Raw genomic sequence first — 26,594 nt, forward strand, 5'->3', positions numbered from 1 at the left:
TGATTAACTCATGTAGAATAAGCAGAGATGGTGTCTCAGGCTACATTAGGTTGAATATGGGTGGTAATAGTTGCTTGATTGCTATAGCAGACATGGGTTTAGTTGTGATAAAACAATATTTAAATCTTTCCAGTTTTTTTACTCCCCTTTCTGTCCCTTTCCTTCTCTTCGACATTTTCTCTCCCATGAATATTTTTATTTTCATTTATGTCTTTTTATGTACCTTCTCCATGTGCTCTTTAACTTTTACAGCTCCCTAACAGGAGAGACATCTGGTTTGGAGTGTTTTTGTTTTTTTTTTAACTTCTTATCCTTCACTTTTGCCCTCAAACATTTTCCTTTTAACTCTACCTTGGTAGACATAAAGGTTTCTTGACTGTGTTCTTTCCTTGCATCACTGTGTACCTTGTAAACGTTATGTTTTATGTCTCAGAATAAATCAGTAATTTTGCATGATTAAAATGTGTGCAAATCTCACCCATAAATCAACTTCTACTCTTGTTCTGCTTAAATCAAGCAGCGAGTAAAAGTTAAACCGCAGTCATAAAACAAAACAAAGAAAACACAGCGCTCTGATCTCTCTTGACCTTTTCTAGTGATCTTTTGAAGGTGGTGTCAGAAATTCCCTCTTGGTATTCAGCAATCTTATTGTGGAAAGAGCAAGATCACAGAAGGAGGCTGTTCTATTTCTGGCTTTCTACTGGGATTGTTCTGCTTTGGCAAGTTCAGTAAATCAGATAAAAATAACGCAACTACAGCCGAATCTCCACTTGTTGTTTCTGTTTATGTGCAAGCTAACGTTAGCGCTAGATGTAAGCAATATGGGCTTCTGTTTTATTTACTACAAAAAATATGATAAAAACAATTTTAAAATTCACCTCTATCCTTTTTAGGAAACATCTGCAACTTCAGGAAGTCAGAACCCCTTAAAACACAAATTGTGCTGTAAAAAAACAACAAGTTAGCAAATAGCCTACTTTAGCAGACTAATTGTTTATAAATAAATTAAACAACATATCAGGTACTTTAAGTAGTGTGATGAGGTGTTTATTGTCTTGTTTGTTGTTTTTCAATGTGACGAGTTTAAAGACAAATATTGAAAAGGTTTTTAATAGCCACCATATTTCTCACTCATTTCAATTTGAGTATAGATATCCGTATAGATATTTAAAATATCACATTGGATATGAATGAATTAATAAATCAATTGACATGCAAATAGGCTTTTCAGTGCATCTTAGACCTCTTAAATGTGTAAAAAAAAATGCAATGCTATAGTATTTTAGGCCAAGTTACCTTAACCTCTATCCTCAGGTGCTGAAACGATGTACAGCTCGGGAAAAAATTACGAGCCCACTGCACTGAACTCCATTGAAATCCTCTTGGTTATTCCACCAAATGTTGATTTCTGAACTCTTCCTGAGTTAAAACATTGGTTTTGTTGTTTCTAAATGAATATGAACTTGTTTTCTTTGCATTATTTGAGTTCTAAAAGCACTGCATCGTTTTTTTTTATTTTGACTATTTCTTATTTTCTGCAAATAAATACAACATTTCTGCCTGGGACTTTGGGGACATGTTGTTAGTAGTTCATAGAATAAAAGAACAAAGGTCCTTTTACTCAAAAATGTACTTATAAAAAGTCAGCAAAACTGATCATTTAAAGTAGTCTCTTAATTTTTTTCCTGAGCTGTATTTTGCAGCACAAAGCAGGAAAGAGCAATTCTCCATTGACCCATAGCGCATACCTTCAGGTGATGTTTATTTACACGCAGTCCTATTTAAATTTCAACACTGAAACACTTTGTAAGTGCTGTACTAGTTTCCTCTGCTGCAGTATATTCAATAAATAAAATCCTCAGTCTCAGGTTCTGTCCGCTGCATTAAGAGGGACAACCCTTAGCTGAAACACATCATGATTTGTGTGAGTGTGTTGGTGACTGTATGAGCCTGCTGGTATGTTTGTGTCTCCTGGTCTCTGCTGTTGCCACTTTTTTAGATGGAAATGTGGCAGACAGGATATAAATAGATGCAAGCCACTCTGGCACATCAGTCTTGTCTTCTTGTTCTCTCATTTTTAGGAAGAAGCTTTCTGATGTTTATGATTGTTTTCTTCCTCACCCTTGAATTTTCTCTCAGAAGCAGTGATTATAGAGGTGTGGTTTTGTTCATTAAGAAGTGCAGTTTTTATACAGACTTGTCATAAACCTCGGGTGAAGGAGGATGTGGGAGAAAACAGGTTTCAGGATTATAATGGATTTTACATAGAGGTGGTTTGGTACAGATTTAAAGTGACAGAGAGGAATGTTTTAATATTCATTTCAGGTCCATGTGGCTATGTCTGAGTTGTTTGTTGATGCCTGTGTGTCTCTATGTGTGCGAGTGTGGGTGCTCGCATGCTTGCAGAGCTTCTTAAAAACAAAACAAAAAAAACCCTGCTATCTGTGACACTGCTTCGGTTTGGTTTCCATAGCAGCCTCTACCTGTCACTCCTCACAAACTGAATCAGGTTCAAATGATCCCCTCCGCAGAGAGGAGGTGGGATGCAATCACTGCCTTGCGCTTATTTCCCCAGATGTCGACTGTCTTGTCAGGAAATCCTGTAGCACGGCACCCAATACTTGGCTTAGTCAAGACAATTGTGAAAATAAATGTACTGAAACAATTGAGTTTGAGGCTGTGGTTTGATTCTTGGAGTGAAGTAAAACTGACATGTAAAGAATGATTTCTTTGTCAAGGTCCAGACTAAATGAACCTTCTCTCCAGATGTGGCTGAAATGCTTGAGTCCTAAGGGGATAAAAGGGAGGCTGCTTGCAGTCGATCCTGAAATTAAATAGACAGTAGGTCAAGGACACTTCTCCCCCTGTTGGCTTTTGACAGCTATCATTCATTTTCATTTGTCTGTTAGTGTTTGGATCATGTTCCTGACCTGACTGTCATGATGGCCGGTTTTAGCATTTCTCAAATGCACTGAATGCATTCAAGCAATCATTCTTTCATGAAAGCCATAAAAGCGTTTAGACATTTCAACACTGGTAAAATTATATTATTTTTTCAAACTATATGCAGGTGCAAAATGTTAACCGGTGGGGTTGCAGTGTCGAGTATTTTAGTGATACTTTTCTGGGACTCGTTTATACAATTTTGAGACAAGAAGGGGAAATAAAATGCCTATTAAAGACTCAAGCTCACCTTACAGGGCTATTAGTGATTAAAACATTCACTTAGATTGTTTCCCAAAGATTTTCTTCTGGGCTCCCCTATGGATTACAATAAAATCCCCCACAAAAAAGAAAAAAAAAAATCAACACACATTGTTCAACCAGACATAAACCTATACACATATTTTGTTTTGAAACTCCACTGAAGTTTATTTCACACTTCAGGTTCCAACAAAACAAACTACAAACCATCTTTACAGTGAAACACTTTTGTGTACGTAACAGTTTTTTTAGTTCTATACTGTAGAAGAGCCTTCTTTGCTGTCAGTGTTGTTTCAAACATATTTTTTTATTATTATTTGTAGCAATATTCAACTTTGTTATCATCAATACATTTAAAAAAAAAAAAAAAAGAAAGCCTCTGTGCAAAATTGGGTTAAAACATGAACAGATCCCTGAGAGTTTTTTTTTTTTTTTTTTTCATTCATCGATCTCTCCCTCCCTCCCCCCCCCTCGTTCTGCAATGGCAATGGCCCCACACTTTGGGAACCACTGCTTTATTAGATGATTTTAAAAGAAAAACACTCATTTAGATGGAGTTTGAACAGTTCAAACCATAGGTCGATTTTGCAGCAGCATCCACAGGCCTGCTCCGTTTGGAACAGTTTAAGCACCAGAAATTCAGAAAATTCGCATTAAAAACACTGATCATCCTAAGGATTATTTCTCTGCCCAAAACATAATGTGTTGTAACTAGAGTCCCAATGGGTGAGGGGAGCTAAGATGTTTGGCTAGCTACGTCTGAGTCTGTAATCGGGAGCAGTTAGCTGTTCGGCTAACATATTGTAGCATGTGTGTGGTAAGCAGGCTTGGAGTGTGGCGTCTTTGGCTACTAGTGGCCACTACAGGTTAACGTTTCAGTGCAGGGTGGCCTCTCAGCTCTGGGTTGCACTACATCAGCAGCATATGGCTGGCAGGGATATGCTTCTCAGCTCTGGAGCGTGGCTGAATAAACTGCTTCCTCTTCTCCATCGTGGGACTAACAGCCAGTGTCTGCTCGTCGACAGTAATTTTGGAGAAGCTGTAATTAAAAGGTTTCCTTCTGCAGTATTCTGAATGAAACAAGGATTAAGGTTTATTCCTTTGGCTGGTGATGCAGTAAAGTTACCTGTATTTTGGATGGAAAACTTCTGGGACATGGAGTGGCTTTCTTCTGCTCGCGAAGGAAGGTTTCAGATTGCATGTTGTCATCTTTAATATAGCAGTGACACAGAAAGAGAATGTTTTTGTCGTAATCATGGGGTTTTAATGGTGCCTATAGCCTAACAGAGTTTCCCTCCTGAAACTCGTCCTCTTCCTGCTGCAGGAGCCGGAGTGGGTTAAAATGCACTGCACTGTTGAATCAAATAGCTGCACCAGCATCCTGTAGTCAGTCCCTCGTGGATGAATTTAAAAAACTTAATTTGCTTCTAATTCTGGGTAATTATTTTTGAAATACATCAAAAAAGCTCCAACAGTAAAGCAGTTTTTGTTGTGGTATTTAAATTATTCTAATTTGCAGCCTTACTCTGCTGTAAATTACAGATCAAGCAACAAAGTAAATGCATGCCTATTTAAAATGTTTTTTTTTTTCAGAATGTCATTCGAACTTGTCTCGTTGGATCCTAGATGTTTCGGAGAGTAGATGTACAGCATGTAGGAGTGAAATATGCAGAAAAACGAGTCAGCCAGTGGCTGGGAAAGTAATAAGAACTGTCGGGAAGATGAGCCGAGAGGAGGAAAGTGTGAGGGGAGCAGCGGAGCAGAATCAGACAGTGCTCTGAGAGCGCTAATGGACTGCAGGGCATCAGTGTCAGGTTTGCTATCTCAGCCAGAGTGTGGATAAATGGAAGGATTTGAGAATGAAGAGCAAGAGAGCAGCGTGGGTGCACAAAGGCATACTCTGGACAAATTGTGTGTCTGCTTCCCATTAGCTTTGTGTGAGTGTTGGACGAGATGGTTTACTTCAGATGCTGACTGCTCAGACAGCCTCCACAGGTCAGCTCTGTGACCAGGCCCTGACTGTAACCTTATGGTGCAAAGTTTGTTGTTGGAGTCAGTGAAACTGCCAACTTGATTCACACTTGCTCATCGTCACCCTGATTGCTTTGGAAGGATTGTTGTAATTTGCCATTTCAGCTTTTAGGTATTTTGACCTAAAAGCTGAAATGTGTGTGTAGAACAATACATTTTCTCTTCAACGGAGCAAAATTATTTCAAATGCTTTTAGCAACATTTTTAGAGGGAAATTATTCTTTCCTCATTCTTCAGAGCTGTTTTGGGGGCGAAAGCTTTGCAGTCTCATGAGGTTTTCAGGTGTTGTAGATACAGTATAGTAAGTGTATGTATGTGTGAATTCACTTTGGGTGAAGTCCAAGAAACCGCCTGGATAAAAATGAGACCTTTAGCTGACCCTGAACTTGTGGGAGGCTGCAGTGGAGACTTTGGATTCAAAATGCCAAAGAATTCCTCCTTCTCTTCATGCCTCCTTCCAGAGACGCAGTTAATAATTTTTGATACTCTTCGCTCTCTGTCCGGTTTGCTGTATGATGCTTAACTGATAAAAACTTGAACCCTTCTCAAATGCTTACCACATTACTCACATGCGTCAAAGTTTGAAATTTAAATCTCAACTGCGAAGAGATGAGATGCAACAATCAATTAGCCAGAAATCACATACTTCAGAGGTCTGCAGTCCTCTAGTGTCACTGTCCTGCAACTTTTGTATGTGACTGTTCTCCTACACACTGCCCCATCAAATAAAGGATTCATGACCAGACGTTTGGAAAAACCTTGCTGACGTTACCAAGCAGGTAATTCATCCTCTTTATTCAAGTGTGTTGGAGTTGGGATGCATCCAAAAGTTGCAGAACAGTTTCACTTGAGAGCTATGGTTGCCGATCTCTTGTCTAGCTCATTTTTTGAGCAAAATATACAGTGTGAAAAGAGATGGAAATGAAATACTGATTTCCTCAGGTTACTTTTCTGGAATGGGGAATCCAGCAATGGGATTGGTCAAAATTAGAAACACAACACAAAGAAATGCACAATGCTGTATCATCCAGGAGATATATGATATGTGCATTTCTTGTAATAACTTGTTTCTTGATGAATTGCATTCCCTCAGTTCAGTTAACTGCCATGGCTGGAGGTAATAAAAGCAGACTTTACAGGTCAGAGCTCAGAGTGGGACAGATCCTTTGTAGCAGAGAACCTCCTGAACTCATCTTGTCTTGGAAAGACAACACAGAAAAACTGAAACCAAGAGGAAGGGCAGCATGTGGTGGAAGTTGTAGTTTCCAAACCTCGTTTGAGGGTTAGCACACTGAAAGATTCTTGGGACGGGACGGCCTCTCATTCCCAATCTTTGTTGCGGCTGCATTGACACTATGCCAAGATTTTCTCCATGCCTGCCCCGGTCACGCCCCTCTGCCTCAAAGCATTGTTTCACAGCTATGTTCTCAGGAACCTTCTCTAGGTGTCCCACATGGTATGTTGGCAGTGCCGTCCATGGTGTTTGTGCCATATGTTTGTGTCTGTGTTCCTGCATTTATAAATGAGAAATGGGAGTATGGGCCTCCTATGTTGCTGTTGTTATTGTTGTTGTTGATGTCTACGCCTCACTCATCCCTGTGAATGGACTGCATGGACTCAATAGGCAAGGAGGCGTTTGTGTGAGTCAAGTCCATCATTCATTTACTTCATTCGAGTCCCCCGGGAAGCGGAGGGGGAGTGGCGTACAATTCTGGCACAGCATTAATGCTCTGGGCATCTCTGTCTTTTCGTATCCTCTATCTATCCCTTATCGTTTATGTCTCTTTCTTTTTCTTCTCTTGACATAAATGTTAAAATAGTCATTGCTCTGGCCATGATCTTGTGCTTTCACCTTCTGTTAGAGTGTGCTAGTGTGTGCTTCACCACACTACATTGATGGACGACCACAGCCAGCCTTTCACCGAGCAGCACTTCCTGGCACAGATACGCACAGACAAACTTTTTTATTTCACGTCTGACAAATCTAGTTTTAATGCGGTCGACTCAGCTGAGAGGAAATGTTGCATGCTTTCTGGGACTGAGGGATCTCCAACACATACACAGGCTTTGTTCAAACGTAATCACATTTAGAGAGAATCGGATGATTGCTATTCATTAGTCTATAGCCTGTGTCATTAACAAACAGGATCTGTGCACAGTGTGAAATTTACCTTTTCTCTGCTGTGGCTTGATTGTGCTGTTCTATGAAACCATCTGTGAAAGATTAATTAGTTACAAATCATTACAGCCATTCACACCACAGAAAAAAAAACTGAGAGAACCTTCATTTATCTCAGCTCCTGCACAATTTGATTAAATGTTTAGGTGAAGGGTTGGGTGATGTCTGGCATTATAAAAACTGTTGGTCAAAGTTGTAAAAATCCATCAGCAAAATGTGTGTGCATGTAATAATTTCATTAAGTTTTAATATTAGAACAAATTTGGAAAAATGATTTTACATACTCAGTTGTGTTTTCAACATAGGCATACAACACAGAATAAACTCTGGTGCAGTCATTTGGCAAGAGGCAGGGTACTCCATGAACACTTTGCCAGTCCGTTACAGGACACAGAACAAACAACCATGCATGCACACAATCATACCCGAGTCTAACGTGTTGCAGGTGTTAACTATTTTAATTTTCTTAGAGTAAAACTCTGAAACAAGGGAGAGGAAAAGGTGGCAATGATTTTGACAATGCATGGTATTTTGTCATTGTTTTTTATTTTGCTAGTGACAGTGTTAAACTTGCTGTCAGTGAGGCTGTCACTCTGGACAACCAAAGACCCCTTAAAATTATTTAAAACAAAAACACTTTGCCAAAATTGTTTGGTTTTGCACAGTGTGAACCAGTCTTTAAACGCTCACACTTACAGACCTTTGCTCACAGCCTGCAGAGAAATATTCCACCTACTTTTTTGTTTGCACTAATACTTCTCTCTTTGTGGTACAGAAATATGTCCTTAAAAGGAAAGTTTCCTTTGTGCTGGTTCTGCTCGCTTTTTATAGAACGCATTGCGACATCTGATAATTGTCTAAGATGTAACTTTAGTTTTCTTTATTCTGTAGCTATTCATTCTTTTAGGAAGAAGTTTGAACAAAAAGTTTTACAGCATTGTAAAATCATCAGGCTTTTCACCTTTTTACCTTTGTATAAGTCTTGTTGGTGTCATGAATCATTCAATACCTGCACTCTTATATTTACGTGCATGTGTGTCTGTTAGCTTTGCAACTATTATTTGCCATGCAGATCCTGAAGACAACTAGAATCAGATTTTCCTTTGCACTTTTATCTCTATGTTGACAGTGCTGGAAATGACTCACACGTACGTTACATGATCATAACCAGATTGCTGGAAAAGCAACAGAAAATAAACATGGGAGACTGTGCATGAACTCAAAGAGAAAAAAAAAACCTTTTAGATGAATGAAAACAGATAAAAACAAAAAAAAAGAAAGGGAATGTGAAAGTACTGGGTGAGAGAAGACACTCATGGAGAAAAAGCTTTTTTCCATTTGTGGTGTGGAGCAATCTGCATTTGGGCTCCTTATCTGTGCAGGCCGGATAGCTAAGCACTGATTTATAACAAGGTATGACAGCTGAAGATAAGAGGGCTCTTAGTCTCTGTGGATCTGTGAAATCAGTGGCCTTCTTCAGCACCACATGTGAGAGCGGATGGAGGGTGACTGCCACGCATGTTGCTTCATTCAGGCTGATGAGACTCTTGCCATACTCTGACTTTTCTTATTCTTCCAGCTAATAATATTAACGGCTATAAATATAATGTTTGAGTTCCAGATGTGGTAAGATATTACTCGTAAGCCTTTTGAAAGAATCAGTTCAGATTTTCTTCTGTGAATTCATCTCTAAATCACTTTGAGCAGAACTTTCAACAAAAACAAACTAGAGAAACTGAAGCCGCCCTCCGACTCGTTGCATGAAGGGCTTTGTTTTCCCTGCGGATAAAGTCCGTTATCTCAACGAGGGGCGTTCCCGTGTGCTCATGAAGGGCAGTAATTGATGTGCAATAATCAACATGATTGGCTTCTGAGAACTTCAGGCCTTGATGTGGTTTGTGTTACCTGTTTGATTTTTGTCCATCTGGTGGATTACAGTTTTGCCAAATCTCTGAAAATTCACCCTGTCAACGTCAGAATCACGTGGATATAAATATGACTAAAACCAAACAACTATTCACATCTTCTCCTCAATAGACGTCGTCAGCACGCTGACCTTTATGGTCCCAAGTGAAAAAGAGGCCACAGGGGTCAGAGAATAGGACGTCCTGGCTGTCTGTCAAGCACAAAAGACTCCAAATTAACAGGCCCTGGTGTGTTAGAAGGTACGAAGAGTGCATCAGTCAGCATGAAGTTTTTAATAAAATATTACACATGCAGACAATAATCTATAGGTTTGTACAGACTGTCACTCAGTCTGACCTTTAGGGTAGCTTCGGTTTAATTGCAGGGTATAGATGAGTGACTAGGGCCCACCTTTGGCAGACAGTTCACATTATCCATTAGAAGAGTAACAGCTGTCAACTGGTTTTATCTCGACTGAAATTTTTTTCACTGCACACATTGAACTTTTAGGAATGTAAGTGGTTGTCATCAACTTGTAATTACTCTCCATGAAACAGAGAAGGGGAGTCTGGAAGTTAGACTGGAGCTTCAAAAAGAAAGACTTTATGCTTTATTTTACAAAGGACATTTTCACATCTGAAAGTAATGTAGACTCAGTTCAATTAGGGACCAAAATCTTAATGTTACATTTTCAGATGGTGTAAATCGCTTTCACATTGAAACTGTGTCAAATGATCCAAACCCTTTGAAAAACTTGTTCCTCTCTCCTCATCTGTGGTGGCATAATTGAACAAATGTTAAAAAAACACAATAATTTCCAAAGGAGACACAAGTGCAACGTCTTTCTTCAAAAAAAAAAAAATGTAAGCAAAAATGGAGTTGTGTCAGATTTTAGCATCTGTAGAATTTTTCTTTTGTCTTTGGTAAAAGACGACAAGCTATTTCTCCCACTAGTGCTATACTCACCCATTTGTTTAGGGTGGCATTTACCCAGAATGCCCTGCATTTTAGTATACTTTCTGCTTTTGTGGCGGTCTCTGATCTGCTTGCAGCCACATATGCATTCAAATCGGGCCAAAGTTCACTTCAACCTAACCAAGACCTAAGATTTTAGGCAGACCAGAGTTTGCTTTTTGGTACCTGTCGGAGTTTGATTACACAGTTAAAGTTGCGTTGTGTGTTAAAGATTAAGCTTCAACACACAATATGCACTGTTTGATACGTGTCGTCTTTCAAGCTTCAGATTAATTATTCTGCCCGACCTAAAATGTAACTCAGTTTGACTTTTTATGATTACTAAAATATGACTGTGCACGTTTACAGATGATCCCACGTTTAACCATTTCCATAACAATGTTCAATTGCTTTTCAAATGTCTGCATTTCATCTACTCCTCCTGGCTCTTCTGTTTCTTCTCCTCTTGCCCCAACTCCCCCTTATTCCCAGTACCTCCGTGTCCATCCTAAAGGCACTTGGAAAGAAATAAATGCGTTTGACTTGAGGTCATCATTCCTCATGTCCTATTTATGCTAAGCAGACAGACAGGCAGACAGCACATGCATAAAGCGACACAAACTCCCACTTACGCCATTTAAAGTTAGTCAAATGATTAATTTTTACCACGTTCCTGAAATGTTTCCAACAGGTTTTCACAAAATATTTAAATTAAATCTTTCTTTTTGTAAATGTTTGTGTGGATGTGAGGCTGAATTAAATGCCTCTTATGCGTACATATTCTCCAAAAACACAAAACAAACACTGGTGGCTTAATCTTGCAGTCAACAGATGTCATCAGCTGAATGAAGTTTGTTCCTTCGTGAGACTGCACAGATGGCCATAAAACAGATTTTTGTGATCAAATGATATCTACAGAGAAGACAGCTGGACTGAGAACAGATTGAAGGACACACCGCCTCATGTGACCCCCTTCCTGGGAAAGTTTCTGGTGATACAGGATAGGCTGAATATGAAACTCTAGAAAGCACTATCACACATTTCCAAAGTGAGGCTTTTATCCAGGTCTCCACAAAAAGAAACATTTTTCCTGGAATACTTCCAGTAAGGCATGGGTCGTTAAAACATTCTCACATTATGATAACTTTGAGTCAAACAGCCCAACTATATGGTGTCAAAAAAAAACAACCATATATATATATATATATGGTTTTAACTAAAATTATTATTCCTACTTCTGCTAAATTAATGTTCCATTAATTTAGCAGAAGTAGGAATAATAATGTTTAATAATCATGTTTTTGTCTGTGAAATAATTTTGCTTATTTTACACGGACTTGATTCAAAGTTATTTTATAATAAACACCTGCAATATTTAGTTGTTGCTCAGCTTTGCCATTCTGCTATTTAATAACAGTTTGAGTATAACAAGCTTCCTACTACTAATGGGTAAATCAGTTATTTTGTCATCCTGATGTTGCCTGCTTAACAGAGATTTAACTTGCAGCTTACCAATTCTAGTTTTTAGCACAGAATTACATTAATTTGAGTAATCTGGGCTCTTTTAGGGCACAATTACTGCCTGCGATTCCCATAATCAGAGACATTTTAAACTGACACATTTTCTCTTTTTGACAGTGAGATAAAATTGAAAGAATCTTCTTTCAATCAGCAGATCAGCACTTTGTAGCAACAGATAGAGCAGAAACAGAACCACATTACTCAGCATCATTCTCTTGCATCTAATTAAAAGGACTTTAAATTGAAAAGTTTAGGGGGTTAAAAGCCATAGACTTCCTAAACCTTTATATCTCAATGGTGAATACCTCCAAGTAAAGATAGTTTGTGTATTATCTGAAATAACTGGTTAGGAACTGTGTTAGATTTTGTTTGAGAAACTTAAAGAAGATCTGCAGTTATTTCTTTGCTGAGTTTGTTGCTGCAAAAGTAAAAAAAAAAAATTGGAAGCATTTTTCTTTTCTGTGCAATTACGTACCCGATTCTCCTGGGATGTCAGAGCCGTATTGATTTGTTAGTTGCCCATTACACAGTTGGATCACTGATGAAATGGATTCCTGGAGAAATTTTATGATTGATTTCTTTTTCAGACAAGGAATGTCTCAAGAGACAAATCTTGACCTTCTGGTAAGTGTCAATTAGCAATGTCCATTGGAGCAAACCTTGATATTTTATTGGGAATCTCTGTAATATTTGTCAGCAGAAGACAACATCTGTGCTGAAGTGTGCTGCGTTAGACATAAAACATGATGACCATCTTAGTTTCACATGTTTTCTTGATAAAACTTGGCCTCTGGCTTTAACTTGTTTTCAGGTCATATCAGATTGATTTACAAGTCATGAGAGATTAATTAAATTAACTCTGAATGTCTCATGGGATCTTGATAATGAACTGTTTTAAAACAGAAAAAATACATAATTTTGCTCATGCAGGAGAGCAAAATTCATGTCACAAGATCCTGTTATTTGGGAGCCAGTAGCAAGCCTCTATCAGCTTTAAAGGTCAAAACAGTCATTTCCACAGAGGTATTGCAAGCTGATTGACACCAGAACACGAGCTGCCAAGTATGAGATTATAATATTTATGAGCACATATTATATTAAACATAAAAGATTTTAGAACTGTGAATTAAGATTTCAATGCCTGAATAGACATTGAAATCGTCCTTTCAGTAAGTTTTCACATTAAGTCTTGAGACAAACTCCTCGGTCATGGATCTCACCATACTGTGCAACAACTAGGCACACCATTGTGCCGTATTATCTGCCTGTCCCCTGCCTGTCATATGGCATTAGTGCACAAGGTTCGGCTGGGGGTTCGTGCTGACATGTACCTGGTTGGGGGGGCGACCCTACCATTGTGTGGCACTGACATGAGGTCAAGTGGGTGCATGCAGTATTATGTCTGCCGAAGAGAGGCAGATGGGCTTCTGACACACATTCATTTGGGTTTTGCAGACGATAAACTCACAAATGCTGATGACTCTGGAGCTTAACTAGTTGTTCTGTATTCCTGCTGAGAGTCAGAGTGAAAACCTATGCCTGACGATGCAGTGCAATGGCTACCAGAGTTCACAGGCAGACCTAAAATGACCTTTATGCATTTAAATTAACTCCTGTATATAATGAAACTTTACATGTTTTTTTTTTAATGGTAATGACAAAATATATCATTGAAGTCATTTTGACAACTTACTGCATTGCCAGTATTATTTTATTTTAAGTGAATTATATGTAACTTGTGTTCAAAAATTGTCATCAAGTAATGCAAACACTAAATTTAAAAAAGGAAATATTTATGGATGAGGAAATTGAGTTTTGGCATTCATTTTTTAAAAATAACTCTCAGTGGGACAGCAGAGTTGAACAATGGCTGCAGATGAAAAGCCTGTAACTTGTCAAAAAAATGAGTTGTTGCTTTTCTTGAGTATTTTCTTACATGTCTCCCAAACATCAGAATATTTGCATAAATCATGTCTTGTTTAGAAGTGATGCTTGTCAACCTTACTCAATTCCAGCAGGAGTTAAATGCTCTCTGCGGGTGAAGTATTAATCTGGTAGCCAGAGCAAAACTGGTGCAGTGAATTCTCCCCATCTCCCCTACGTCCACCTGCAGCATGCATGGTGCCAAAGAAAAGAGAGAAGGAATCAACCGAGAAATGGGGCGTTTGTTATCTCTATGAACTGGTATGCAGACAGTGGCTGGTTGATGCTGGCAGGACCAGACAAGCCAGAGCAAACTAAAGGTGTCAGAGGAAGGCTGTAGATAAGCAGAAATAGAATTATAAAAGTTTGATTTAAGATAGCTGTAGATTCTGTAAATTTAGTTAGACTTATGTTCATGACAACATCTTTAAGGAATTCCCACTTGAGGTTTATTTCTGCTGGAAATTGTCAAACTGCAAGACAGAGCGATCGTAACTGAGATTTGTTTCCTCATCACTCCTCACCGGGAGATAATCCAGTTTTATACTGTGAAGAACAGGAACTGTTTTATTATTATTATTTGATTTGATATATCCAAAGCTCATCTGAGTCTTATTGAAATTATTTAATGGAAAAAAATATTCTGACTTTAGATCAATATAACATGAGCTACTTTTTCAAAATGTATCTAAATCTATCCTGCTCAGAGGATCTTGTTTGTCTAAAAGCAGCTGATGTTTCTTGATCTGATTAACCTCAAGACTCACTACATTTGTTGTCTCTATAAAAGAGAACAATATGGTCTACAACCTGATCTCAAAACTGTACAATTTAAAAATGTTGCTATATTGGTTGGGAAAACATTAAATTAATCCACCAAATTTCAGTGGGCTCAAAAATAGGTATAACTACAGATTAACAATAACTTTTACTGAGTCTTTATCTGAACTTCATTTATTGGGTATGATTTGGAAGATACTGTAACTAATAACTGACTGACAACATTGCTTTGGAGTCTCTGATAGATTTAAGGTTATTTAATAGTTTTCAATAAGTCTGAATGGCATTTTTGGCATTAGAACCACTTTACGATTAGGTAAGTAATTGTAGTTAAAGTCAGACTGAGATTGGATTATTCTACACCAATTATAGATTCTTTAAATCATAATTTGTGGTTTATGAAATCAAATTTTTATTTATAAAATAAAGTAACAGTGATTTTTAAACCACTTTGTCTGTTTGTGGTTTTAACATATTTTTTGGGATCAACCTTGGGAATTTGAGTGTTATACTGCTTTGTAATGTGTTATCCAGGTCAGAATTAAATTCCAGTGCTTAGATTTTCCCTAATTTGTCAGATAGTTATTAGCAAAAATAATCAGAATGCAAGTCAGACAACTGGTTTCAGTTTGTTTGGAGCATCCTGAGGTGAGTGAATCTTGTATTCACACCTACAGAACTTTGACATGAAACTACAAAATGTTATTGCATAACTGGATAATCAATATTGGATAATCATTATTTGAGTAGCAGCTGCCTGAATTCTGTAGCAGTGGCTCAATGTAAAGTTTCTATCCTACTTTCTATTGTTCTTGCCTCCTTTATCATTCTTTCTTTGCTTGGTCTTTTATATAAAGACCAGCAGTAATGAGATACACAAAGGTTATCTTCTGTGTATCTCAGAAAAATTTAAAAGCTAAGATTTTTTAACTTCCAACTTTCATAAAATCTTGGATGCTCAAAAACATTTCAGTGGTAAGAAACAGCGGTTGGGGTGAACATCGGCCTCCTCTGACCTCCCGACCACCCTGACCTTTTTCCTCTGTGTGACATTTGAACAATGTCACACCAGTTTTTTGTTACTCCTAAGGGACGCGAGTCTGCAAGCTGCTCGACGTTTATGGCACTAAGACGTGAAACGTTTGAGGGAATTAGCAGAAACAACTGCTGCTGTTGTTTTCCTTCGGAGGACAGTCCGGCCTCCCACCAAGCTCAGATCTGTGTGCCTTCTCCCCATGTGGGAAAATATTTCCCAGAGAATCCAAACTCATGTTCACAGGTTTCAGTTTCATCCCTTTTTTTTTTTGCAAACCCCTCTTCCAAAACTTAATAAAGCACCTTAGTGCAAGTGATATGCATCTGTTCAACTAACTACTTGGCAATGCATTTGCTTGACAATTACTTTGTTTCCCTTCATTTTTAGGGTTAACCTCAACTCTTTGCAATAATTTCTCATTTTATTACCTAAGCTGGCAGTTGAGATCCTAATCAGGGTTTATGCGTATTTGGGTAGACAATCAAGGTTGCTTTGTGTCCTCATTCTGAGTCATGATTAGTACTTAGTAGTCTCTGCGTGCCTTTGTGAGCTTTGTTGCTCTCAGCAGCAAAAGGGGATTTCAGTCTTCTCTCTCTGCATCTCGGCTGCACATTGGTGCTTTCTTAGAGTTTGACTCAGAGTTTCCATGGCTCTCTCTGCTGCCTGAATTGATAAATGAAAGTTCTTAGGTTTGCTGTCAGGCTCCTCTACCCTCGGGACTCCTTCCTCCATTCTCACTTCTCTACGACAACATTTGCTGTTGCGGGTGAAAAATGACCGCCGGGAATAGAGTAGATTGTCAAAGTCGGTCTGCAGAGTGGAACACCCAGAGAGGGCGGCGGTGCCCGCTGTCCCCAACAGACTCCGAATCAACACTTGCTGCTAATGGTCTCTCTAAATTTACCTACTAATTACCCCGGCTTATTGCCCCCAGCAAGCAGCACTCTGGCTATGACCTTGAGTCAAGGGGAGGCAAAAATGTTTTGAAAACTGGGCTTTTGTTCAGATCAGATTTGCCTCAAATCAAGAGGAAGGGAACGGGTCAATCAACGATTTCACTGTTTCTGATCAAATTAAAATTCTGCAGAGATTTTTAAATAGGAATGAGGAGATTCTTTTGAGAAAACAATCTACATCTGGCTCTGTGTTGGCGCAGCTGACACAGAGAGAGTATTTGCTCTAAGTGCCAGGTCAGAGGTCAGCCGGGGAGAGGAGGATTTTTCACTCATTCATGCCACGTCGTCTCATTATTCAGCCCTTTCCATAATCCCTCTAACCTGTGTTGTCACCACTGACCGCTGCCGCTGCCCCGAGTGACCCACTGCAAGCGACGGCTCAGCTACACAAACAAACAGGGCTTCATCATCATCATTATAGCTCAACTTGCAGTATCAGCACAACTGACGGCCCACCTTTACTTGCATGTGTAAACATTTGTGCACGCAACAGCCAGCCGCAGACCAGGAGAGCTGCTGGGAAAATTGCTGTAACCAAAACATGGAAACAAACAATCCCGAATTTCATGTTCTTTTAAAAAAAAAATAGCTTGGCAGAAGAAAAGAAAATCTGGAAAATTTAATGAAAATGAAATTCAGATGTTTTTTGTTTTTTTTCAACAGAGGAAATAGATTTTTCCTGGAAGATCTCATTTCACAGTTCTGTAAGTAAATGAGATATTAAACTTTGTTTTCAGTGTGTACTATCATGAAACCAAATGAGCTCTGGACTTAGAGATGCATCAAACAAATTTTGTGGCTGAATGATCAATTTCCAATTTTTCTTTAGGAACTACAATTGTGTTTGTCATTTCATGAGAAACTAATAACTTGTATTAAGAGTACAAGTTACTCTTGTATTCCTAATACAAGAGTAGAAGAGTACTCTTGTATTAAGAATACTCTGTATAACCGAGCTTTACTAATATTTTAAAGGGGACACAGAAAATTAATTTTTTTTAAACCTCACTGATGCAAAAAGTGGCTGACTATGAATACCATATTCTCCTCAAGTAATCCAGTCTCATGATGCCCACCCAGGTCACTTGAGAGTAGAGAAGCCATGATGAGCTTTCACTTCAGACCCTTCATGTCCTTTAACCTTTCACCTGCAGCCTCAAAAAGCTGCTAAAGACAGCTGTTCATAGAGAAAAATTTGTCTCATCCACAACAATTTCTGTTTACATGTTAAAGTTACATCCAAGTGAGTAGATAAAGGTGAAAAGTAGAAATGTATGGTGCTTCTCTTTTTAGGAACTTTAGTTTACACAGATGTTTTAAAACATGAAGTTATTGGTGGCTCAGAGGCAAAGCAGATAAACTGTATGACCTTTGCTGTCAGCTTTGAACCAGAGATCTTCCCCCTTGTGCTTTAATTAACCTCCTCCGTCATGTGAGACAGCAGAAATAGATTTGTTGTAATCTCTCATTTCCACTCAGGATGAGAAGGCGCTACTTAAATCAATCTGTCTATGCTTTTGATTCATGCAAAGTGAGGACCTGTGTCAACTGATTTGATATGAGGATCAGGAAGCTTTGGTTTAATTCCACCCAGCACACCCAGACACGTATAAACACACAGTGTCAGTGGCAGACGAGTGTGAAGAGCTTCTGAGTGACAGCCCCCAGAAGCTTGGAGATAAGACGTTATCCGGTGCCAATTATTTCTACTCGACAGGCGCAGGTAAGCAGTAATCAGCTCCAGTGACATGTGTTCTGAGTCAATAGTCCTGACTCTATTTGGTGCAGGGAGGCTGATTATTAGGTGCTGAACTGAGGCAAATACAAAAGACAAACACCGTGACAGGCTGAGGCTGATAAGGCTTCCCACTGCTGTTCAGCCTCTGATATCTGCACTGACCTCTACTTCCTGTGTTCAAACAAAGATACGCTGGTCTTAGAGGATTAATTCATCATTCTGTTTATCACTAATAACAGAGAAGTTTCAAATCCACACCACAATGCACTTACCCATCACAAAAAGTTTCACTTATCTCTCCAAGCTACTTTTCACTGAGTCAAATTAGCAGGTCATTTGCAGGACTGTGGAGAACCTGACTGCATATTGAGGAGGCGATCCAGTCATTTGATTCAGGTCTGTTGGATCAGGGACACGTCTAAAAGTTTCAGGATTCTTGAGGACTGGAGTTGCAGAGCGCTGCTGTGAGGTCATTCCTCCTACATTTTTGGATCGTATTAAAAGTTGTGGTCTCTAACAAGTCGTAAACTCTAAACGTAAAACTTGTTGAAACGTTTTGATCATTGTTGTGAATGTAAATGTTAAAATGGTTGCTGAATATATTGATTGCAGCCACAAATACTCTGAGTATTCATCAACTCCTAAGGCTCATTTTGGCTTTTCTAGCCATCTCTGTAAGCTTTCTGAGACATGGATTACGTGATCAAAGGAGCTCAAGTTTGACTATTTCAGTTTAAATGGTATTCTGCCTTTACAACATCACAAAGGTTTTCCAGACTGTCTCAATGAATTTAATTACTTATAGCGACTCATCCTTGCACGCTTGGCTGCAGACAGGCTTCAGCAAGGTGGGGCCACACCTCTATTTTAAGCAAAAGTGAACGTGAGCAGGCTTAGGGAATTCAGACAACAGTCCATGGATGCCTAGGCAGGTATGTGGGATTTTCTGCTCGGTGCACCCTAAAACCTCCTCTTTTTCTTTTACTCCACGGACAAACTGCTGCTAAGAAAAGGACTTGGATTACAGAGGCATAAAAAGGGGGGTGGTGGAGGTTTCTGGGTGGTGCATCCTCCTTGATCTTGCAGATGCAAAGAAAGGGTCACTTTCTAGGGTTACCAAGAAAGCTTCTATTATTTTACACAAAGTTTGACGTAAGTAGTCAATCATTTGGATTCATTAACTCCAAAAATTAGAGGAAAAATGTGACAATACTGCAGATGGATGTTCAGTTAGTGAGCATACTTTTTTAACAACAAAAATTTAAGGACATTTTAGGACATGAAGAACATTTTTCCATGTCTCCCTCTGTGTCTGGTAGTCATTACTAAGACCTTGTGAGAAAGCGGGATGATATACACCAGATCCTGACATTTGTCCCCCATCAATCGCTGAGCCTACCAGCTGGTTGTAAATTCAGCCGCTTAACGTCATGTCAAGGCTTTGGTTCGTTTCAAAGCATTTCTCTTGTCCTGATAGGGCTTGTTTTACTGACCCATAACATGCAGATTAGTTTTTGTTGACAGTAAGTGTGTACACACTTCGTGGCGGATTCCTTCCCACTGTACTTCTTATCTAGCTGAGCTGTTCGAGTTCAAAGGAAATGTGTTTTAGCATGTTACTTTGTTTAAAACTTCTTCATCCAGAGTACTGGGTTGTCATCTTAACAAAACCAATTAAAATGTCAGAGTGAAAGGAGTGGCTAGTATTAAAAAAATATTTTACTAAATCTCCTAATTTATACTTGATAGGGTAACTTTCAAGTATAAATTAGGTGATCTATTCAAAATGTCTAGAAACTTTTAATTGGTATTTTGTTAATTTTAGCCTCTGGCCACTAGTCTGGATGCAGCGCTATAGGTTGACAGGCAGCTGAGTGAAGAAGATGCCAAGGAAGGTTAAAAAAACAAATCGCTTATGCTCGATGTTGGGAACTGCTGCAAACAGTAAAACCATTGGATTTAAAACTCTTTGCATACCAAGTGGTTGTTGGGGAGATGAACCAACTAAAAGCCTGTTTCTTTTCATCTGAATATATGTTGAGTTTGCTATTGAAACTTTGCCACAGTGTACTTTGGTTAGCAGAGACTAAGATTGAGACTTTCTGTAGCAAACTGTCCAGGAAAGTCTAGAAAGAAAAAAATGTGTGCAAAATCACTTCATGCGTATTTTAATTTATGGTGAAGAATCCATAAAACTATGGATCAATTTTAGTCTTTTTTTTTTACTTCTACTGAACAAATGTGTCCAAATTGATGGCTAAGATTTTCTAATGTTTTACTGTCGGAAAATGTAGTACAGCATTAAAATATACATTTATTTCAAGGATTTTTTTTCAAATTTGTTTCTATATCTGTGAAATGTATAAATTTATATGACACTTCCACTAATTGATGTGTATTGTTTTCAGGGATCATACTGCTGCCGCTTGGACCCTGTTTCACTCATTGCAAACCACGACATTGCAATTAGTTAAATTTTTAATAAAGTTGAAGTACAGTACTGCATGATAAAAACGTGTGCTGGTGATGGAGATGCATTAACTATTCATTTCATATGCTAGCCTGCATTTGCCTTTAATTTTGTTCGTAGAAATGTCTCAGACGTCCATGAAAAGATGCTGTTTTCTTTTGCTTTTAGAGAAAACACTTGCTATATCATCTTTATCAGCTGTATAATTAGGAAAAATAAACTGAGTAATGTCTTAGGAGGATGACTGTTAAATAAAGAAAAAACTTCTTTGCAGTTAGTTATGCTTTGATGTAAAATGTGATAATTATTTTGAAAGTTTAAATTTGTTTGTCAGGATGAAACTTAATTTTCTGTCTGAAAAAATGCCTTAAAGTTGGTTCCCCTTAATGGTTAATAAGTTGTGACGATTGTTTACTTGTATCTCAGGGAGTTATCCATTAACCTGCTTGTCAGGTTTTCTTTGCAGTGATTGAAGTAGCAGCCAATACTGCTGATTTTTGTTCTCTTATCCTCGAGTGGGATTATAGGTCCACAAGTGATAAGTATGAAATATCATTTGATGACATCTGCGGTCCTTAAAGCCCAAGTACAATTCGGGAAGAGTGTGGTTCCGTAGAATATGACAAAAGGTTTATGGAAAAATAATTTCTCCTCATCCTTTAGGAATTTCTTTTTTTTTTTTTTTACATCAGATTCAGATGATTAAATATTTCACAAGATCTATGTAGGATGTAATTAGATTGCTTGAAATATAGACTAGAGATTAGGGATGTAATCCATGCCAATTAAAGGTGGAGCTTTGGGCTTTGTTGGATTTTAATAATAGCAGTGTTGTAACCAAGTTATTAAATTTCAGACAAGATAAAATCAGAGACATGAGTACTAAAGAAAAGATTAGAAAAATAAACGCACAGTCCTTTGAGTTCTGTTAAATCCTTAAATACATAATGCTGAAACTGCATGTGAATTTTTTCCTTGGAGATAAGATTGCTTTTAAAATGATTTTCAGCAGAAAGAACACCAAAAATCTGAAGAAAATTTCACCAGTCACTTTATTTCATTGGAAATCTTTACTGTGTTTATGTGCACAGTACTCAGAAAAGTACTTCAACCCTTAACATTTCTTCTCTTCTTTGTTTTATTGTCTATAAATGGTTAGATCCTCTCAAAAGTTTTATATCAGAAAAAAGATATCCTAGGTAAATTCATGTTGCCATTTTCAAAATGATTTTGTGTGTTAAAGCTAAGGCCAGAACCATTATCCACAAATGAAGAGAACATGGAAAACATGGAACAGTGGGCAACTCTACCAACATTTCTCCAACATTCTCCAACAGTGCATTATGTACCCAAAGCATCTAAAGTACAGCAGGCCTCACTTGCCTCAAATGTTCATGGCTCAGCAATAAGAAAGACATGAGGAAAAGGGATCGCTTCGAGGTGAAAACTGACTGCTGACTAAGAAGAACACAAGACTTGTTTGCTCAAAAAATAAAGTGCACAGTGAATCCTGATTGGCTAAAGAGTCTCCACGCGTCTTCTCTACCTGTGTGCCAATAACGTTACGGTATTTAAATATACGTACTACAGCCTGTCAAATATTGGTAAATGTTTTTGCCCAGAAGAAAAAAAGAGCGACAACAGGTACTGATAACTATGCTCTTCTCTCGAAAAAACACACCTGCACCACAGGCTTCAGAAGAAACAGACACTAGAGAGCGGAGTCAGGCCGCAGCGTCACAGTCAGAGGCACAGTGAAATACACGAGTCACAATTTGTCCTACTGTACTTTGTGTTGATGATTAAAAGGATTATTTTACTATAGTTATTTGTAAGAAAGCATTATATTTGTTTAAAAAATGCTTGGGCCTGAGAACAAATTTTGTTCTTTGGTTTTAATGTAGAGTATTTAATTATGCTGTGTAATAATTTTGAAAAATGAAGGTAACTACTTCACGGATTTCGCCTATCACGAGTTCTTTTCAGAACGCAACCCTCGTGAAAAACGAGGGTTCACTATATTATCTTTGAGTGTCTTGTCAAACTGAGTAATCCTCCAATACAGATTGATCATACAAACTCACCAAATAAAAATAAGCCAAAGTACCTCATGAGTAAAAAAAAAACATGTATGGTTAAAGGAGTTTAAGACACAAGCACTTTGTCATATTTTTTATCTTAGTTATTACAAAAGTGCATTTTGTGTTTACTCAGATTACATTTGTCTACTAAAATTTGGATGATGTTGTGAAACAAGACGTTTTTTAAGCTTTCTAGACCTGCTGGTAGTTCTGTAAATCTGCAGTCCACCATTTGACGTACCCTATATTTTTTAATACGGACGGTTGTGAATTTGTGCAGCTATATGTTTTAACACAATGGTAAAGTCTGTTCACACTGCTGGTTCTTTAGTGCTCTGCAGGAAACTTATCAAATATATAAACCTGAGATGGCCACTAAATAAATCCTGGAAGCTCTTGCCTTACGACCCTCATATACTATTGCTTAACAGATACATTCAGAGTTATTTGTGATACTTTACTGTTTTATTTTGAATGTAAAGCAACAGGAATAGGAAAGCAAACAGCTGCAATACAGCCAGATGAGAGATGAAACTATAAGCAGCGATTCTGGATTACGTTAGGGAGCATTTCCTGGAATCCCTCATGCAAACGCTCTCAAAATCCTAACTTCAGCAAGTAATCTTCTTATTCCTGCAGCCAAATTTTTAAATCCTGATGTCACCACATCCCCGCAGTGTGTTGCTGCACTGAAAGTTTACAAGTGTGCATTTGTGGGAGTGGAGACCCATATATTAGCATGTTTTTAGAAGCAGCTTGTGAAAACTCCCAAGGGTGACAGCCATATCCGTTACCCTTCGTTTTTCCTCCTTTTTTAACTACCTGCATGTCGGAAAGCTGCACTGTGACGACAGCCTGTTGGTGTCTGATGGGGCTCAGCACATCAGCAGCTGGGAGTGTTTTTTTTTATTATTATTTTATTTCCTGGAAGGATTCATGTGGCTGTGTCTCATCATTTCACTTGCTAGTGGAGAACTTGAGGTGTTCCTTCTGCTCAGTGTGTGACCTTCCCTCTGGTCAGGGAGGGTTTCTACTAGCTGTTCTTGTGAACTTTTTTTATTATCAGTGACTGTCAGACCTTGATTCACAGAGGCATGTCTCTGCATCTAATCAAAGGGAACTGGAATGTGCTCTTTAAGTTTTCCTCCTTCTTATTCAACTTATTTTTCATTTAAAAAGCAGGTGGAAAAGCCACACTTAGTTTTGTTTGTACTTTTCTAAGGAGGAAATTAAATGCTGACGCATTACCATAGAAAATACAGCTGCCTTTTAAAGTGCTTCTTACAGCTTTTTTTTTGTTTTCACTGACTTTATTTTAAAGCACATTAAAGATATTGAAAATACTCACACTTCTTCCCTCAGTATCAACTTAGGATTCTCATTTTGATCACCACAAAATTATTTAATAGAAGAAGCTAAATAAAAGCTCCTTTGTTTTTTGTTGTTTTTTTTTAATTCAAGTGTTTCTTTTTTATACACAAATCATGATTGGGTGACGTTACCAGAGGGACCAGCTGTGATAATGTAATAACCACAATGACTCAAGAGTCAGAACAAGCAATTAAAAAACAAAGCTCAGAAGCTCTAAATAAAAGGTCAAAGCGCAGACATCCAGACCTTGAACTTTATTAAATATCTGACCTTTTATGATTTAAGATGTGCCATGTGACTTCTTGTGGATGTCGTAGCTCATTGACTGCTCCAACTTGTCTGTTGTCATTAATTTCAGACTCTGCAGAGTCAATTACTACTCTTCTTTTCTTTGTCAAGCCTGTCAATAACTAAATTTATTCCATCTATAACCGCATTAAAGCAGGATGTGATTGGGGGAGGGGAAGACCAAACAGATCCTGTAAATTCATTTACGAGTGTCTGATGGTAGCATCTGAATGATTAGCATACTTAAATCCCATTAACTTTCCCTCACACAGGACTCTGTCTGTGGTTTTTACATTCTTAGTGTATTGTTGTTATTTTAATCACAGGCACAGCTTAAACAAAATCCTCTGCTATTTTTACAGAGTTGAAGTCCACTGGTACTGCTCATCACTTCTCCTTCCTGCTCAACTCAACCGACTATCGGATACTGCGCATGGACGAGGACCACGATCGCATGTATGTGGGAAGCAAAGATTACATCCTTTCTCTGGATCTGCACGACATCAACAAGGAGCCGCTCATTGTAAGAAATGTTCCTGAGACACAAAGAAAGTGGAAGGGTGCATGTGTCTGTCTTAACTACTCTTGGATTTTTCTTTCCCTGTCAGATCCACTGGCCCGTTGCATCCCAGAGGAAGACTGAGTGCATCTTGTCGGGGAAAGATACAAATGTGAGTAATTTAATTGAGTTAGTTCTCACTAAACTCGGTAACTCTGTGACGGGTTGTGAATACGACTGTCACAAACATGACATAACACCTGTGATGAACATGAGTAAGTCTTCATGAATATTTATGACTGTTGTCATAAAGTGTCATTTGGTAAATTATGACACTTTTAATACAAAGATGACATTATTAAAAATGTTTTTGTTATGAAAAATTTGTTATAAAAGTATTACTGATTAAACTTTAAAAATTATGTATCTTTATGTTATTAAAGCTAAAGTTTAATCAGTAATACTTTTATAACAAATTTTATGACAAAACAAAAGCACGCAAGCGGAAGATTTCAAAATTCTTCGCAACTATGGGGAAATTAGTGGGTGGGACGAATGTCTCCAATATTGGAGACATTCATCCTCCCTGGTTCCTACGCCTATGGCTGCAGGGATTGGCATCAAGTCTGTCCTATTTGTCCATTGGACAAATCTGGCAAGAAGAAAACTTTTGTTTAAGACTCAAGAAATGTAATTGTTTTAGCCAACATGTAAAACTTTGGTGTAAAAGTATCAGAATACATCATCCTAAACAATCTGTCTCCAAGCTATGGTGCTGGCAGTATCATGCTGTGGGAATGTTTTTCTTCAACACAGAGTTAGAGGTGATTTTAAGTTGAATATTGGGCAACCCTATAAGAAAACTGAATTGGCAAAAGACTTTAACCTGGAATAGAGGTTCACTTTTCAACCAGGTCAAATGTTTTTTAGAATGGTCCAGTCAAAGTAATACGAGCATCCAAGTTGATCACAATACTTGAAAATAGATTTTCACATATATTCTCCACGTGGCTAAGTTTGAGCTATTTAGCAAAGTAAAATGGGCAAAATTTTCCCGTCGCCACATGAGCAAAGCTGGTGAAGTTCAAGAGACTCACCTGTAAATGAAGTCAAAGGGCCTTAAACAAAGTACTGACTTTGAGGAACCTGAACATGAATCCATGTTTCAATCTGTTCAGGTTTTATTATACAAATCCTGATAACTATAGATAATTTGTAACATAACAAAGTGTGTAAAAAAATTAATTAACATGAAGGCTTTTACAAGGCTCTTACACTCAGAAATAAAGAGTGTATTATTTTTCTTTCTTTAAAATATTCCTCTTTATAGGAGCTGATAAAATTTTAAAGATTTTGCGTAAATTCTTTTTTTTTTTTTTTGATTCTCATCTGCCGTCTTAAAAGCACCACTGGGGTCATTAGGGGACATTTTTAAGCCCTTCCCAGCATGCTCCTCACTATGATGCTCTTATTTACCGTCTTTGCATCCCTGATTGCTGATTGCGTACAGCTGCCACCAATTAAGCTCTTTCCAGAGACTCGAAACCTGCAACATTTTGCCTTCTTCATTCTGACCTGAAAGCATTTCTGCATGTTTTTTTCTACATCTCTCATTGAATTTTTTAATGTCATCCTTTTCCCCATTTTCTCACTGTGCA

At 38.1% G+C, this 26,594-nt stretch overlaps 1 protein-coding gene across 1 annotated transcript in view; it reads left to right on the plus strand.

Annotated features, from left to right (window-relative positions):
- The window catches only part of sema3fa (sema domain, immunoglobulin domain (Ig), short basic domain, secreted, (semaphorin) 3Fa), a 53,700-nt gene that overhangs the window by 7,921 nt on the left and 19,185 nt on the right, over nt 1–26,594 (plus strand). The window contains exons 3-4 of the mRNA XM_044121295.1: nt 24,800–24,960; nt 25,046–25,108. Coding sequence (XP_043977230.1) covers nt 24,800–24,960; nt 25,046–25,108 — 224 coding nt within the window. The remainder of the gene's footprint in view (nt 1–24,799; nt 24,961–25,045; nt 25,109–26,594) is intronic.

This window comes from Gambusia affinis, linkage group LG07, assembly GCF_019740435.1.
Source record: "Gambusia affinis linkage group LG07, SWU_Gaff_1.0, whole genome shotgun sequence".
NCBI lineage: Eukaryota > Metazoa > Chordata > Actinopteri > Cyprinodontiformes > Poeciliidae > Gambusia > Gambusia affinis.